This window comes from Eretmochelys imbricata, chromosome 10 (genome assembly GCF_965152235.1).
Source record: "Eretmochelys imbricata isolate rEreImb1 chromosome 10, rEreImb1.hap1, whole genome shotgun sequence".
Taxonomy (NCBI): Eukaryota; Metazoa; Chordata; order Testudines; family Cheloniidae; genus Eretmochelys; species Eretmochelys imbricata.
The window spans coordinates 44,480,103-44,495,603 of record NC_135581.1 but is presented as its reverse complement, the minus strand read 5'-3'; the positions used below and the strand labels follow the sequence as shown (position 1 = coordinate 44,495,603).

General features: G+C 42.7%; 1 protein-coding gene across 1 annotated transcript; it reads left to right on the top strand.

Moving 5' to 3' along the window:
- Nucleotides 1-15,043, top strand: TRIM69 (tripartite motif containing 69). Its single transcript, XM_077828132.1, has 6 exons — nt 1-507; nt 4,995-5,090; nt 6,947-7,180; nt 8,155-8,177; nt 12,298-12,422; nt 14,324-15,043. Exons 1-6 carry the CDS (start codon nt 1-3, stop codon nt 14,863-14,865), a joined length of 1,527 nt encoding a protein of 508 aa, XP_077684258.1. The 3' UTR covers nt 14,866-15,043.
- The last annotated feature ends 458 nt before the right edge of the window (nt 15,044-15,501 follow it).

Sequence of the window (15,501 nt, the reverse complement as noted above, 5' to 3'; positions counted from 1 at the left end):
ATGTCATCTTCCTCCAGCACAAACGTCTCCTCTTCCTCATGCACTTCTGTAAGTGACAATGAAAGCAAAATAAACCTCTTACTTGGCACCAGCTCCTCTGACCTGCCCTCAGGGCCACAAGCTGAAGATTTCACCAAGGAATTGACCTGCCCTCTGTGCTTGGAATGGTTTAAGGAGCCGGTGATTTTGCCTTGTGGCCACAACTTCTGCAGACCCTGTATTGAGGAAATCTGGGGCAGGGCGGAGGTCTGCCTGTGCCCAGAGTGCCAAGCACAGTCCCCGGACAGGCAGTACATAGGGAACATAGTGCTGGAAAAACTAGTGGAAAAGATCAAGGGCTTTCACGTAGGGAAATGCCAGCAGAAGTGCAGCAAACATGGAGAGCCTCTCAAGCTCTTCTGGAAGATGGATGGGAAACTGGCCTGTTTTCTCTGCAGAGATGCCCAGAAGCCTGAAGATCAAAGCTCCCAATTCCTACTCCTCCCAGACGCTGTGCAGCTCTATGTGGTAAGGCTCAGTCAAAGGAAGGTGTGAAACATTCTCTGCTACTTTAGCACATTTTACAGAGAGACCTTTCCACTGAAGAGAATGTGGAACATTCAATACGTTACAGTGTTGCCAACTCCCACAATGTTATTGAAAATCTTGCCATATTAGATATTATTCTTAAAGTCCTGGCTCCTGGAATTCTATGATCGTGTGAGACTCTCAGCTTTCATTTCAAAGTAATAACAGGATCCTAGCCTTCATGGTTGTGAAGAAACACTTGAAAACATGACCCAAGTGAACCCCAAAGACTCCAAAAACCAGGATGTGAATAAAAAGAACCCCACACTTATTATTTTTTTAAAAAATAATTATTTTAAGCCACTCTCTTGATTTTAGGGATCTGAGTCATGATTTTTGCTTACTAAGCACTGTCCATGCTGCAATTAAAACATGAATATTCATGCAATATGTCACTAGCCAGAGGATTTTATCTTCATCACCAGGGCTTGAAGTGCTCACAACTCTGGAGGTGGGGTGAAGGTTTAAGCCTCCTAGGTTATAGGGCAGCTAGAAATTCTGAGGGACAAAAGTGAGACCCAAGGGCTGCATTTACATTTCATAGCTGGAATTCACTGCCAGTGATAGCAAAAGCGGAAGCCGTGGAGGATGCAGGTATTTTTACCATCATATCATCCAGCTGTACTAGGTGATAAAATTGCTTGAGCCCTGTGCATACTCTAATTTCCAGCAGTCACACTGTCCCAGTGCTGAAGGATGACTATGAAATGTGTCAGTTATGAAGTGGAGTTAACATTCCACTGTGATGAACACTACTGCTCTTGGGGTAAATTCTGCCTCCTCTTTCCATGGCGGTGGCCCAGAACCAGCATGGTTGTCTGTGTAGGGGACAGAACAGGATTTGGAGAGCCCATGCAGGATAGGAATATCCTTGCATACTACAAGACCTAGTTTCAAGTGGGGCTGCCCCTGGACCCCACTGTAGCAAGAATTTGGGAGCAGGGTGATCTACTTATCAAAAGCTAATAACTGGGTGCTGCTCAGGCTTTTAAATTGATTAGCTGATATCCTCAAAGGTTCTGAACCCACATTGTATACTGAAGGAAATGTGACTCAGTATCAGTTTTATTAATGGGCTTCTCATGAAGTTCCTGAGAAAACATCTAAGCTACTATTGGTACTTTTAAACTAAACTAAAAATCAAAATCAAATCCACACGTTAGTCTCAATATTGGATTGGAATTAAATAGTCAAATGAATGCTAAAAATAATCAATCCTTATCAATTCTAGAGAAGATTCTAAGAAGGTGGTTCTCTGTTTTGTTTTCAATCCCAACTAAAGAATTGCACCTAAATCAATCAAATCCAGGATTTAAAGCTCATCAAGAGCTTAATATGGAAGCCAATTACAGAGCTGCCTTCTTAGAATTCCTTTTTTATGTGATGGCTAACAAGGTCCTCTTCTTTTAGAATACAGACTTTAACACAATGCTTTTGTACACATCCCAATGAGTAATTTTATGATCCAATATTTAGAGCTGTTTAAACCTGGGGAACTTTTCTTTCTGGTGCCTTCATTGTGTGAACTTTCTGAGGGTGCTGAGACACACATGCATGGTCATAACCACACTTTCCCACACCAAAATTAAAAAATATTAAGCAGCTGGGATGTCTTCCAGCAGTTAAAAGTACAAAAAGGAAAAGTAAGATAACAGGGTCTCATGAACTCTCAATTCTTGCAGTCTGGACTCTTGTAGAGTAAGAGCTGGACCTGCAGGCAAAGAGATGGTGATGTTTTGCTGATGCAACGCTACACGTTAAAGGGCCTTATTTGGGTGTTGATCAAAGGCTGTTTGTTGATGTCATGGTTTCATGTCCCCAAAATGGCCAGTCTTGCCTCAAGTGGCTTGTTGACCCAAAAGACAAAGCTTCTTGACCTTATCCTTGATCTTATAGTTTGAAAATTTTGCTTGCTCAGTCTTGCAAGGCCTCCCTCCAAGCTCTTTGGACAAATCAAGTTCTGGGCCAACTTTGGAGCCATGCAACTTGCTCCAACGAGCTTCTAATTGGGTAATTTCTTAGCAAGTGTCCTCCTGGAAAAGTCCCACTTAGATTAGTCATTGAAAAAAAATGCAGTGTTTTGCATACCACAGAGACTGACATCTTTGACCCCTCAAAATTAGCAAAACTCTGTATGCGTGAGACCACTTTGGGGAAGCTGGCCTGGTTGTAACCAGGTGGAAAGGCCTTGAGATGACATTGTGTCACCAGTTTACAGGAAAGTTCAAAATCAAAATCATATAAAAATAACTGATTGAAAAAAGAACCCTAGCAACAACCAATCACTCAACATTCACCCAGCAGCAAAGTTAAAGATAAGTTCTCAAACCTATGTCCAGTTTCATCACCTGCAGTTCCTTTAGAACTGATGAATGTACAGTGATTTTTTCTATTTTAGCACTGGGCTATAAGGCAAGCAGCTTATCTTTTGGCATCTTCATCTTGGTAGAGGGAAGTTACTTTAAAGCCTGTCAAGACAAAAGCCATTTAAAACATATAAACTGAATTTGTATAGGGTCTGTACTCTCAAGGTTTTCCTTTCACACCTTCATGTGGTGGGAGCACAGGTGCTGCTGATGCTAGTCTAGCCCCAAGGCTGGAGTGTCAAACAGTGACTGGCTCCACTGAATGACCTGGGGGTTTCAGTAAGTCCCCAGCACAGAGCAGGCTGCTCAGGCTGTATACTGGTGGTAGGATTTGGGCCTTTGGCAGTTCACCGTTATCCAGTGTAACTGCAGACTCAAGAAAACAATACTGCAACTGATTACACGAGGCCCATTCAAAGGGGATCTTCCCAACCATGAGGGCTAAAACCTTCATTTAAAAACTCCTAAAAGCTAAGATTCTGCAGATCCTAATGGGTAAGATCTAGTCACAAGGGCAAGTTTTTTATTCACCATTCATCACACCCCGATTTAGCTTTCACTAATCTTTCTCACCACATGTTTTGATTTGTCCAGATGTTTGCACTGGAAGAGATATTTGCTCCTTCTCAAATTTGTCCAGCAGGGAGGTCACGAAAGCTCAGTGTGTGATGTCATGATAATTTCCATGACAACAGACTGTGACACCACAAACCCACAGTAATGACTGTTGCAGAATTCATTGTCAGGAGGAGATAGTGCGAGAGGGATGAAAAGCTCCTCTATAGATATATTTGCATTCAAAGCAAAGAGATCTGAGACAGATATTGGCTGAGGGACTGGATTTGTGTTTAATTATTCAAGCTTGCCCAGCCAAAAGTCTCTCTTTAAATTCTGCTTAGGACTCTAGTTAACTATTGTGCAGTGATTAAGACGCTAAGGGAAGTTGCTGGTATCTCCCCAGTGTATTGAGCTCTCCTTAAAGGTGGGCTGTAGGAATCTCCTCTGCTTCCTACCTTTTGTATGGCCTCAGAAGTGGAGGGCTTGTGCTCTCTGGGATGGGGGAGAGGTGGAGCCCTAGGTGGGTCTCACTGATCTCAGGAGGCAGAGTGCCTGCTGGCCTGTTCCTGGAGCAGTTCAGGGAGACATTCACAGTGGTATGGAGTAGATAGCATGCATGATGCCCTTAAAGGGGGAAGGGGAATGCTGCACTGATCCACAAGGACAGTAACCTGGGTTTGGCGGACAGTAACCTGGGTTTGGAGGGCTGCAGTAGCCATCAAAGAAACAACGTTTTAAAAGAGAAGTACCAAATATGATCAGCAATAGGCTATATATTCATGGGCTAGTGTCTGCCATTCTCTCTTCCCCCACAAGGGTTCCACTGCCCAGCAGCAGTCCTACCTGCAGGGAGGCTGTGGACTGAGGTCGCCTAACCCAGTGGCTCTCAACCTTTCCAGACTACTGCACCCCTTTCAGGAGTCTGATTTGTCTTGCATACCCCCAACTTACACCTGACTTAAAAATTACTTGCTTACAAAATCAGACATAAAAATACGAAAGTGTCACAGCACACTGCTACTGAAAAATGGCTTACTTTTTCATTTTTATCATATAATTACAAAATAAAACAATTGGAGTATAAATATTGTACTTACATTTCAGAGTTCAGTACATAAAGCAGTATAAACAAGTCATTGTCTGTATGAAATTTTAGTTTGTACTGACTTTGCTAGTGCTTTTTATTTAGCCTGCTTTAAAATTAGGCAAATATTTAGATGAGTTGATGTACCCCCTGGAAGACCTTTGCATACCCCCAGGGGTACATGTACCCCTGGTTGAGAACCACTGACCTATTTCCTGTTGTCTTTCCATAGATTACAGAGAATAATCTAAATGCCTCTGGTACCCCTAATCTCAACTGATCTCCAACATAACAAGTGGAAAACTGCAAGAGAAAAATTAGGTCTCATTAGGTCCATCTCCCAGACATCCATTTAGCTTCAGCTAATATAAATAACTACATACGTTACAACATAATGCCTGTGTTTGTCATACCAACAGGAAAAGCTGATCTCCATCAGAACTCAGTTGGAGGCCACTGTGCAGGAATTAAAGACTCTGAAGAATGCCCGGCAAGAGAAGATCTCTTGTCACAAAGTGAGTAGCATTCATTCAAAAAGACCTGATTTTAATGCACTTCAGGTGGCATTCTTGATGAGAACAGCACTTAGGGGTTTCTTATTAGAACAAAGAGTCTAGCGTGAGTAGTCTGTTTACTACTAAGAACAAAATTATGTGCGGTAAATATGCGGATGTATATATTAAGCATCTTAATGCACATTGAAATGTGCCTGCATTAAAAAAATCCTTTGCTGCATGGGCATTCAAAAAAGCACTTGGAGAGAACTTCATTGGCTTTGCCCACTAAGTCCCTCAACAGCCCATCTTCCAGAATCCAATATGCATGTTCAGCTGTTTTGGGCATCATAGAAATGTAAGGCTGGAAGGGACCTCAAGAGGTCATTTCATCCATCCATTGCACAGAAATCCCAAAGGTCTGGATAAGTCTGATTAACATCTGAATGTTGGGGCCTTACTTGAACCAAACCTCTGCATGTTTGAGGTTTCCCCATCACTGCTGAAGGCCTCACACCTGACAATGCACCCAAGACATCTTCTATTACCTACAAAAACTGCACACTGTCTTAATTTCTTAGCAATGGAGCTAAATGGGAGTAGAGTTTGGATCATTAGCTTCCTGAATGTGCGGAGTAAAGAAACTGCTCCATCAGGTGTAACCAGGAGACAGTTATAAATATCTACCATTCTTCCCAGATCTGCTTATTTCTAGAGCTCTGCAAAGTGTACGCTATCGGTTCTAGAGCTGGGTGGGAAATGTTTTTCCTGTCCCACAAATATTTTCAAGACTTCAGAAATTGTTCCCATTCCAGAGCAGGATGAAACCAAGACTTCTCACAGTGTAATATTGGGGGTCAGGGTATTGCCTAAGATGTGGGAGACCTAGCTTCTTGTCCCTGCTGTAAATCAGGCAGAGCAGGGGATTGAACCCAAATCTTTCATATCCTAGCAAGTGTCCTAATCACCAGGCTGTTGGCTAGCCTGCGGTACAGATTCTCTATCTCTCTCGCTTTGCCCAGAAATTCCCTCCTGGGCCTCAGAAACCTTCCCAACAAAATTTTCACCAAAACTGGCCCTTTTCCATGGAAAGTTTCAGTTTTGATGAACATGCATTTTCTGGCAAAAAATCATTTCATCAAAAAATTCCTGACCAGCTCTAATGAGTTCAAAAAGGTTTGTGGAATATTTCTTTGGTTATGATTCGCAGTTCAAACTAACTCAAAGTGAACTCAGTCAGATTCACTGCGTTTCACCAGGTCTCACTGGAAAAACACAGTTGCTCCTGAAACAACCTTACATTTATTGCAATATTAATGAGTTTCAAGGCAGCAGCACAATCAGGAAGCACCTGTTGAAGATGGGCCAGACTTTCATAACATGAGGTTTGCTCAGCACTGCCTGTTTTGCATCCTCTTTTGCTTCTTGAGGATAATGCTTTGACCACTAGTAACATTTGTGTTTTGCATTAACAGGGTAAATAATGTATGCGCTGTCCCAACGGGGTATCTCTAGGGGAAAAATCTTTGACAATAGTGCACTGGGCGTGCATACACTTAAAGTGGAATGGACATGTGCAACACATCTCGAAGAACAAAAGTTATAGAACATGTTAGTAACTGTTTTGTATTTGTCCTGGCAGGAGTTCAATAGCAGACTTGACAGACCAAGGGTCTGTCCTTGTAAAGCAGATTCTACAATCCTCTAAGAAGGTATAAATGGTTCACAGGATACACTGGCAATTATAAAATATGAAACAAGTGATTTGTCACTTGTGCTTTACGAGCTGGTAGCAATTAGTTATCTGAGTAAATGTTTTTATCTGAAGCTGCTGAGTACAAGATATTTCCCATTAACAAACTGTGTGTGTTTTCCAGGAGAACAAATTTCATCTTCAGCACCACATCTCCTTAGAGTTTCTGAAGCTCCACCAGTTCCTGCATGGAAGGGAGAAAAGATTAATGAATGAGCTGCAAGAGGAGGGGAAAATCTTCCTCCAAGAAATGGAGGCGAATCTAAACAAGCTCCAGGAAAAGTGGCAGCGAGCCAAGGAGACAGTGTTACGCATTCAGTCCCGGCTCTACCAGCACAGTTCTATCGACTTCCTTACAGTGAGAAATCTGGACTTAAACACTAACACAGAGTGAAGTGTAGACTGACAGAGTAATAATTTGGGGACCAAGAAGTTCCTTCTGCAGAGCACATGGGAGGGAGAACTGGAGAAGGGTGATCCAAGTCACCATCATTGGTTTTTACCTCTTGATAGTTCTTATCCCAGCTGATTCCTAATGAGATGCTTTAAAATATTTATTTAGAAACATTTGTCAAAGCTAATGCCTGGATTTTATTATGGAGGGAATGTGCATGAAAATAGGCTAATTGTTTTTGTTAAGAGTTCTGCTCTCCTGCTTACTCCTCACCTGAAAGCCTGATCCTCTGAGATAATCCTGATACCAAGACCTGCACTGGGACAGCCAATGGATTGTGATTTTGGTTGGGGAATAAGTAATAGGAGCAGATGAAACTTCAGGAAGGAAGGATTCTGATTGACTTGTCCTGTGTAATAAAAGCTGAGAAATTCAAAGGAGCTAAAGTGTGCCCAACTCCTATGGACTTTCCTTGGGATTTGGGTGCCAAACTCCCTTCGGCCCCTTTGACAATCCCAGCCAAAGAGCACAAGAAAGGAAATAGAAAAAGTAGAATATATTCATGGAACTGTTTCTAAGCAGGACATTTCCCATAATTCCCTCTAAGGGGTTGGTTGCATCTCCAATATCAAAACCAGAACAAGCTGTGAAATACCAAATATCCTGAGAAGCATGTTTGCTGAAATCACCCCTCAGACCCTGGCCAGGAGGGAGAAATGGAACATGCTCTGGAGGAAGGATAGAGACAGTTTCAGAGGAAGAGGCTGTGGCAGGTCAGGGTCATCTTCTCCTTTGAGAGTTCAAAAAAACTGTCAATTTCCTTTCCACCACAACATATAGCTGGCTGCTGGGGTTCTAAATACTATTAACATGTGCCATACAGAATGACACAGTTAATAAATAGCTCTTCTTACCTTTCTCTTTTTTTCCTTTGACAGGGCATAAAAACCTTCATGGAACAGTAAGTACATGTTTATAGGATTCTTCAGTCTCTGTTAGAGCTGGGCAAATAGTTCATAACAAATCATTTAGTTGACAAATTTTGCTTCTTTCTGTTTGCAAAACCATTTATGAACAAATTGTGAAATTCTCAAATTTAGCTGTTCATAATTATTCACAAATTTCTTCAGCAAATGATTGCTGGTCTGCAGATTGTTTGCAAACAGCACGATGCGAATAGTCAGAATATGGAATTTGTGTGGGGTTGGTGCCATACATAAATCACGTGGTATTATTCTCATTCCCAGATTGGATGATTTATGCTACTGATCAACAATCCAGGAAGTTTTTGGAAAGCGTAGGGGACAATTTCCTGGTGCAAGTGCTAGAGGAACCAACTAGGGGGGGAGCTTTTCTTGACCTGCTGCTCACAAACCAGGAAGAATTAGTAGGGGAAGCAAAAGTGGATGGGAATCTGGGAGGCAGTGACCATGAGTCGGTTGAGTTCAGGATCCTGACACAGGGAAGAAAGGTAAGCAGCAGGATACGGACCCTGGACTTCTGGAAAGCAGACTTTGACTCCCTCAGGGAACGGATGGGTAGGATCCCCTGGGGGACTAACATGAAGGGGAAAGGAGTCCAGGAGAGCTGGCTGTATTTCAAGGAATCCCTGTTGAGGTTACAGGCACAAACCATCCCGATGTGTCGAAAGAATAGTAAATATGGCAGGCGACCAGCTGGGCTTAACGGTGAAATCTTAGCGGATCTTAAACATAAAAAAGAAGCTTACAAGAAGTGGAAGGTTGGACATATGACCAGGGAAGAGTATAAAAATATTGCTCGGGCATGTAGGAATGAAATCAGGAGGGCCAAATCGCACCTGGAGCTGCAGCTAGCGAGAGATGTTAAGAGTAACAAGAAGGGTTTCTTCAGGTATGTTGGCAACAAGAAGAAAGCCAAGGAAAGTGTGGGCCCCTTACTGAATGAGGGAGGCAACCTAGTGACAGAGGATGTGGAAAAAGCTAATGTACTCAATGCTTTTTTTGCCTCTGTCTTCACTAACAAGGTCAGCTCCCAGACTGCTGCGCTGGGCATCACAACATGGGGAATAGATGGCCAGCCCTCTGTGGAGAAAGAGGTGGTTAGGGACTATTTAGAAAAGCTGGACGTGCACAAGTCCATGGGGCTGGACGAGTTGCATCCGAGAGTGCTAAAGGAATTGGCGGCTGTGATTGCAGAGCCATTGGCCATTATCTTTGAAAACTCGTGGCGAACGGGGGAAGTCCTGGATGACTGGAAAAAGGCTAATGTAGTGCCAATCTTTAAAAAAGGAAAGAAGGAGGATCCTGGGAACTACAGGCCAGTCAGCCTCACCTCAGTCCCTGGAAAAATCATGGAGCAGGTCCTCAAAGAATCAATCCTGAAGCACTTACATGAGAGGAAAGTGATCAGGAACAGTCAGCATGGATTCACCAAGGGAAGGTCATGCCTGACTAATCTAATCGCCTTCTATGATGAGATTACTGGTTCTGTGGATGAAGGGAAAGCAGTAGATGTATTGTTTCTTGACTTTAGCAAAGCTTTTGACACGGTCTCCCGCAATATTCTTGTCAGCAAGTTAAAGAAGTATGGGCTGGATGAATGCACTATAAGGTGGGTAGAAAGTTGGCTAGATTGTCGGGCTCAACGGGTAGTGATCAATGGCTGCATGTCTAGTTGGCAGCCGGTGTCAAGTGGAGTGCCCCAGGAGTCGGTCCTGGGGCCGGTTTTGTTCAATATCTTCATAAATGATCTGGAGGATGGTGTGGATTGCACTCTCAGCAAATTTGCGGATGATACTAAACTGGGAGGAGTGGTAGATATGCTGGAGGGCAGGGATAGGATACAGAGGGACCTAGACAAATTGGAGGATTGGGCCAAAAGAAATCTGATGAGGTTCAATAAGGATAACTGCAGGGTCCTGCACTTAGGACGGAAGAACCCAATGCACAGCTACAGACTAGGGACCGAATGGCTAGGCAGCAGTTCTGCGGAAAAGGACCTAGGGGTGACAGTGGACGAGAAGCTGGATATGAGTCAGCAGTGTGCCCTTGTTGCCAAGAAGGCCAATGGCATTTTGGGATGTATAAGTAGGGGCATAGCGAGCAGATCGAGGGACGTGATCGTCCCCCTCTATTCGACATTGGTGAGGCCTCATCTGGAGTACTGTGTCCAGTTTTGGGCCCCACACTACAAGAAGGATGTGGATAAATTGGAAAGAGTCCAGCGAAGGGCAACAAAAATGATTAGGGGTCTGGAACACATGACTTATGAGGAGAGGCTGAGGGAACTGGGATTGTTTAGTCTGCAGAAGAGAAGAATGAGGGAGGATTTGATAGCTGCTTTCAACTACCTGAGAGGTGGTTCCAGAGAGGATGGTTCTAGACTATTCTCATTGGTAGAAGAGGACAGGACAAGGAGTAATGGTCTCAAGTTGCAGTGGGGGAGGTTTAGGTTGGATATTAGGAAAAACTTTTTCACTAGGAGGGTGGTGAAACACTGGAATGCGTTACCTAGGGAGGTGATAGAATCTCCTTCCTTAGACGTTTTTAAGGTCAGGCTTGACAAAGCCCTGGCTGGGATGATTTAATTGGGGATTGGTCCTGCTTTTGAGCAGGGGGTTGGACTAGATGACCTCCTGAGGTCCCTTCCAACCCTGATATTCTATGATTCTGTGATTCTATGAAAAGAGTGTAAATTCTGAATTACATGATTGGGTGTGATATTCCACTTTCTATTGTTGTTGATTAGTTTCACCACCTGAAATTCAGTTTTGGTGAATATTCAGGTTTCAGATTTGCTTATCCTGAGTATTTGTGCCTGTCACGATATCTGATATGGGTCACAGCTGAGAGAGTCAGTCTCAGGTTAGACTGTCAAAGAACGGGGTAGACACTCCCTCACTGGCAGTATATAATTAGATTTAACCAAATCAGCAACAAATGTGTGTTTCTGGGTCTATACTGGATCTATACTAGCTGGATCTACTGGATCTATACTGGATCTATACTAGCTTACTATGGAGCCACAGACAGTCCCCTTAGACACTCCAACCTATACCACCACCCAGATGAACTGGATGTCTGTGATTAAAGGTTATTAAAACCCAAAATCACCATCTTTAGGTTCTTACAGCCACCTTAAAGAGACTGTCACTTACCCCCAGGTCAATGGATGCTCAAGAGCTCACTGCAAAGACAATGCTGTCAGTCAATTTCTTGGTAAACTAACTAAAGTTTTATTAGCTAAGAAAAAGAAATGAGTTATTTAGAAGCTAAAGCAGGTAAAATGTGTTACAGGTGAAGTTTGTGAGTCCAAAATGATAACAGGGATGTTCAATCTGCTAGTTTTCTATACGTCTCTCTGGGTGCCCAAATAGTTTTTGGGGATCTCCATCCTTTTGTTCAAAATTTCCTCTGTTAGAATTCACCAGTCCAGAGATAGGACCCTGGCCACCTCTTTCCTACCCTTTCTTCTCCCTTTTTATATCTTGACCCTTTTTGCTGGAAAAATCTTTGCTGTGTCAAGGGGTCAGGCAGTTCAATTGTGTCTGTGCTTTCCCATCAGTCCTTCATATGAATTGCAAATTTTTGCTTGCACCTTCTGTGCAGGTGCCCATTTGAGGTGTCTTCAGGAATGACATGCAGAGGCTTTTGTTTACAGTTGCTGAAGAGCTAACCTGTGGGCATTTCTCAGACTCACAATATGTTTGAGTTGCAAACATACAGCAAAATTTCATAACTCCACACACAATGTCGATACACAGAGTACAACAAGATAATAATACTCAGCAGATTATAACTTTTTCCAATGATACCTCACAAGGCATACTTTGTACAAGATTTATCACAATTTTGTAATCATATGATCATATTAGATTGGACACAGTGGTTTAATTAATCCCAGTGCCAGTACAGCTTGTTTGCTAGAATGTTCACAGAAAGGGGAATCAAAAGGACTTGAATCCAGTCCAAGAAACTTTCTTTAACATTTTACCAAAGATGCTGCATTGTTTTTTGTAGCATTAGTGCATCTGTAGCATCTGTATTTACCAGACACTGTAAACACAATCTAACAGGCAGCGTGCTTTGTGTCCTACACAGCTTGGAGCAAAAAGCAAGCACCTTATCTCTGGGTGCACTTGTCTGTCGTGAACTAAGCCTGGGACAGTTCAAGGGTCCAATTCAGTACACTGCATGGAAGGAAATGAAATCCATCCTCAGACCAGGTAATGAGATATTGCTTCATTATTTGCTACAGCCATTTGACCCATTCCTGCTTTTTTTCAGTCCGGCTTTTATTTTTCCTTTTGTGTTGCTGTTCCATCCTGATTTTCAAAATGATAAATGAGCTATTACATGCAGTTTCCCCCATAGTTTCTAGTCTGTTTCAATCTGTAGTTCACATGCAATAACAACATGCTGATATGCCTGGAGTCCCAGCACTAGAGGGAAAGATTTACATCTAAACAAAAAAAATCATTTAAATTTAATTTTTGAAAATTATTAAAATATTTCTAGTACTGTTAGATTTTGTAAAACTCAGAGGCATGCTGGGAAGATAAATTCATTCACGTATGTGATCAAATACTATGATGAGAGCACCACAGAAATGCCCAGGAGAGAATTAATAGTTTTGGGATTTGGATGATGTGCAATAAATAAGGCTTGGGGCCACACCCTGAATGAGGAGAATGAAAAACAAAAATGAAATAACTGTTCATTCACTCTGAAGTCCTGTGGAAGAAATAGCACATGATCATGTAATTCAAGACAGTATCATGATGCATACACACAAGGGAGCCAATTAAGGTTGAACAGAAACCTTAATTCTGATATTTCCTAACATTTGAGTGGTTGGTTTTACAACCTTAATATTTTTTTAACATTTTTTGAAGGGCGGGGGGATATGTAATATCTTCTGTACAAAAAAAGCACCATGAAGCAATGTTAAGGTTGCAAAGTCATAGTAAATTCAGGAAATTGCAAAACTTAACTCCACCCTCCTTTGTCTATGCTTTATGATTTTATTACAAGGCTGTATCCTGTGTCTCAAGTAATGCAATATAATATCATGCAAGTTTGTTATGAAATTATAATTGTACATTTCTGACATCCTGTTGTCAGCACATGCAAGACACAATCACACTATTTCTCAGATGATACAATATACCTACACACACTTTTCTACACTTTAGTTACATATGTGTAGCATATTGTAATATTTGTTAATGTATCTATGCTACTAGAAGTAACTCTATTTTAGAGCTTTAACAGACGATCTGGCATACGTTTTCTGAGAGGCTCTGTAGATGGGACATGGCTCTTCCTGGATTCTAGTCCCAGCTGTGCTATAAATTTCTTTTATAACCTTGGTCCACCTCCCAGGTACTCACTTAACCCATTTGTAAAATAGGAGAGGTGGAGGAATGTGGTGATGGATGTTTGGGAACCCTTGTTAGATATGGCTTGAGAAATGTAGTGCTAATTAGTGGAAGATGTAGGATTAAAATGGCTGGCTTCCTTTCTCTCTAGGCTAAGAGGTATTTTGTGGGAGAGCAACGTTGTAATCTGATTAAAGAGTGAAAGCACTTAAAAGGACTATCTGATGAGTTTCAGAGTAGCAGCCGTGTTAGTCTGTATCCGCAAAAAGAAAAGGAGTACTTGTGGCACCTTAGAGACTAACAAGTTTATTTGAGCATAAGCTTTCATGAGCTACAGCTCACTTCATCGGATGCATCCAAAGCTCACGAAAGCTTATGCTCAAATAAATTTGTTAGTCTCTAAGGTGCCACAAGTACTCCTTTTCTTTTTGTGAATACAGACTAACACGGCTGCTACTCTGAAATCTCCCCCAAATAGATTTTCCCCATAGTTTTTCCTTTGGTTTGGTTGCACCTACCTTGCTGGGTCGTTTTGGAACGATTTGGTGACGAACCCAGCTATGTGTAGAGCTCTTCTTCCTCTGTCTGCTCTGATTCTCTGGTTTGCTGATGAGAGGCCCCCAGGAAAGAGGAGAATTTCTCAGTTCTGGGACATTTTGGCAGCATTCCCAGGGCCCTGGTTACTCTGTAGAAAGTACCATGTTAAAATGCTTTCTCTGCTAACCATGTTTTCTTTTTCTACCAAGGTCTTTCCTTGGTGATTCTGGACCCGAAGACAGCGCATCCAAACCTCATTCTCTCTGAAGATCTGCGCTGCGTGAGACATGATGACACAAAACAGATGCTCCCAGATACCCCAGAGAGGTTTGATTCCAGTGTAGCTGTCCTGGGGTCTGAAGGATTCACGTCAGGAAAACATTATTGGGAAGTGGAGGTGGAGAACAAGACCAAATGGACTTTGGGGGTGGTCAAAGAGTCCATCAACCGGAAAGGGAACAACACATTATCACCCAGGGATGGATACTGGCTTATAAGGCTCAGGAACAGGAATAAGTTTAAAGCTTTGGATATACCTGCGAGAGGTCTGACCCTGAGCACTAGCCTGTCTAGGATTGGGGTGTATCTGGACTATGAGGGGGGACAGGTGTCCTTTTATGATGCTAATAAGATGTCCCATATCTACACTTTCATGGATACTTTCACAGAAAAGCTTTACCCATACTTCTGTCCCTGCTTGAATGACTCCAGTGAGAACAGTGAACCCCTGAAAATCTTCTTCAACATGTAGGAGCGGATTTGCTGACGCCTCCCCCTGTGAATCAGGTTTCTCTAGATCTGAAACAAGGCTCATAGATTTAGTAACCTATGTTACTAAAAATGTGTTGAATATAGCAGGGTGTGTCCCTTCCAACACACCCAGTATCACAAATGCTGTTTGTAGCACTTGCCTCTGATGGTTTCTTAGGGTTTTCCAGGTTTAGGGGCAGTAGTCTGGGGAGTGGGGAGGGTTTCTGGTAGTGGCTTGGTGGGAGGTTGGGACTTCTGCCATGAGTGAGTCCTGATTCAGTCTCACTATATTTTGTTGATGGAAAACGTTCCTGAGGCCTGGCAAATACTCCCCACTTGACCAGTTTCACTGGCTGGGACAGGATCCATTGGGCTGGGATCCTGAAAGTGTGGAAGGTGAGTTGATCTAGTCCAGGCAGGACTGGGTAGGAAACCAGAAGGGAGCCAGATCCGAGAGAGCAATACAGCCAGCTGCAGGGAAGGGTGGTATTTGGGCTGGGCTGTCTCCAGGGGGTTGCCTGAGGGCAATGGAGTTGGAGTATTGGGGGGAAGGAGCTGAGGATGAGTATACCTTTCTTCACTTGTTCTAAGGGTTAAGGAGATCCTCTTAGGCAAGGAAAGCGTCAACATTTCCCCT

Excerpts from the sequence above, each read along its gene's own strand:
- TRIM69 (XM_077828132.1), top strand. The coding sequence starts at position 1 with ATGTCATCTTCCTCCAGCACAAACGTCTCCTCTTCCTCATGCACTTCT. Across the intron at positions 5,091-6,946 it reads AGAAGATCTCTTGTCACAAA|GAGAACAAATTTCATCTTCA; the intron begins GTGAGTAGCATT and ends TGTGTTTTCCAG. Across the intron at positions 12,423-14,323 it reads GAAATCCATCCTCAGACCAG|GTCTTTCCTTGGTGATTCTG; the intron begins GTAATGAGATAT and ends TTTTCTACCAAG.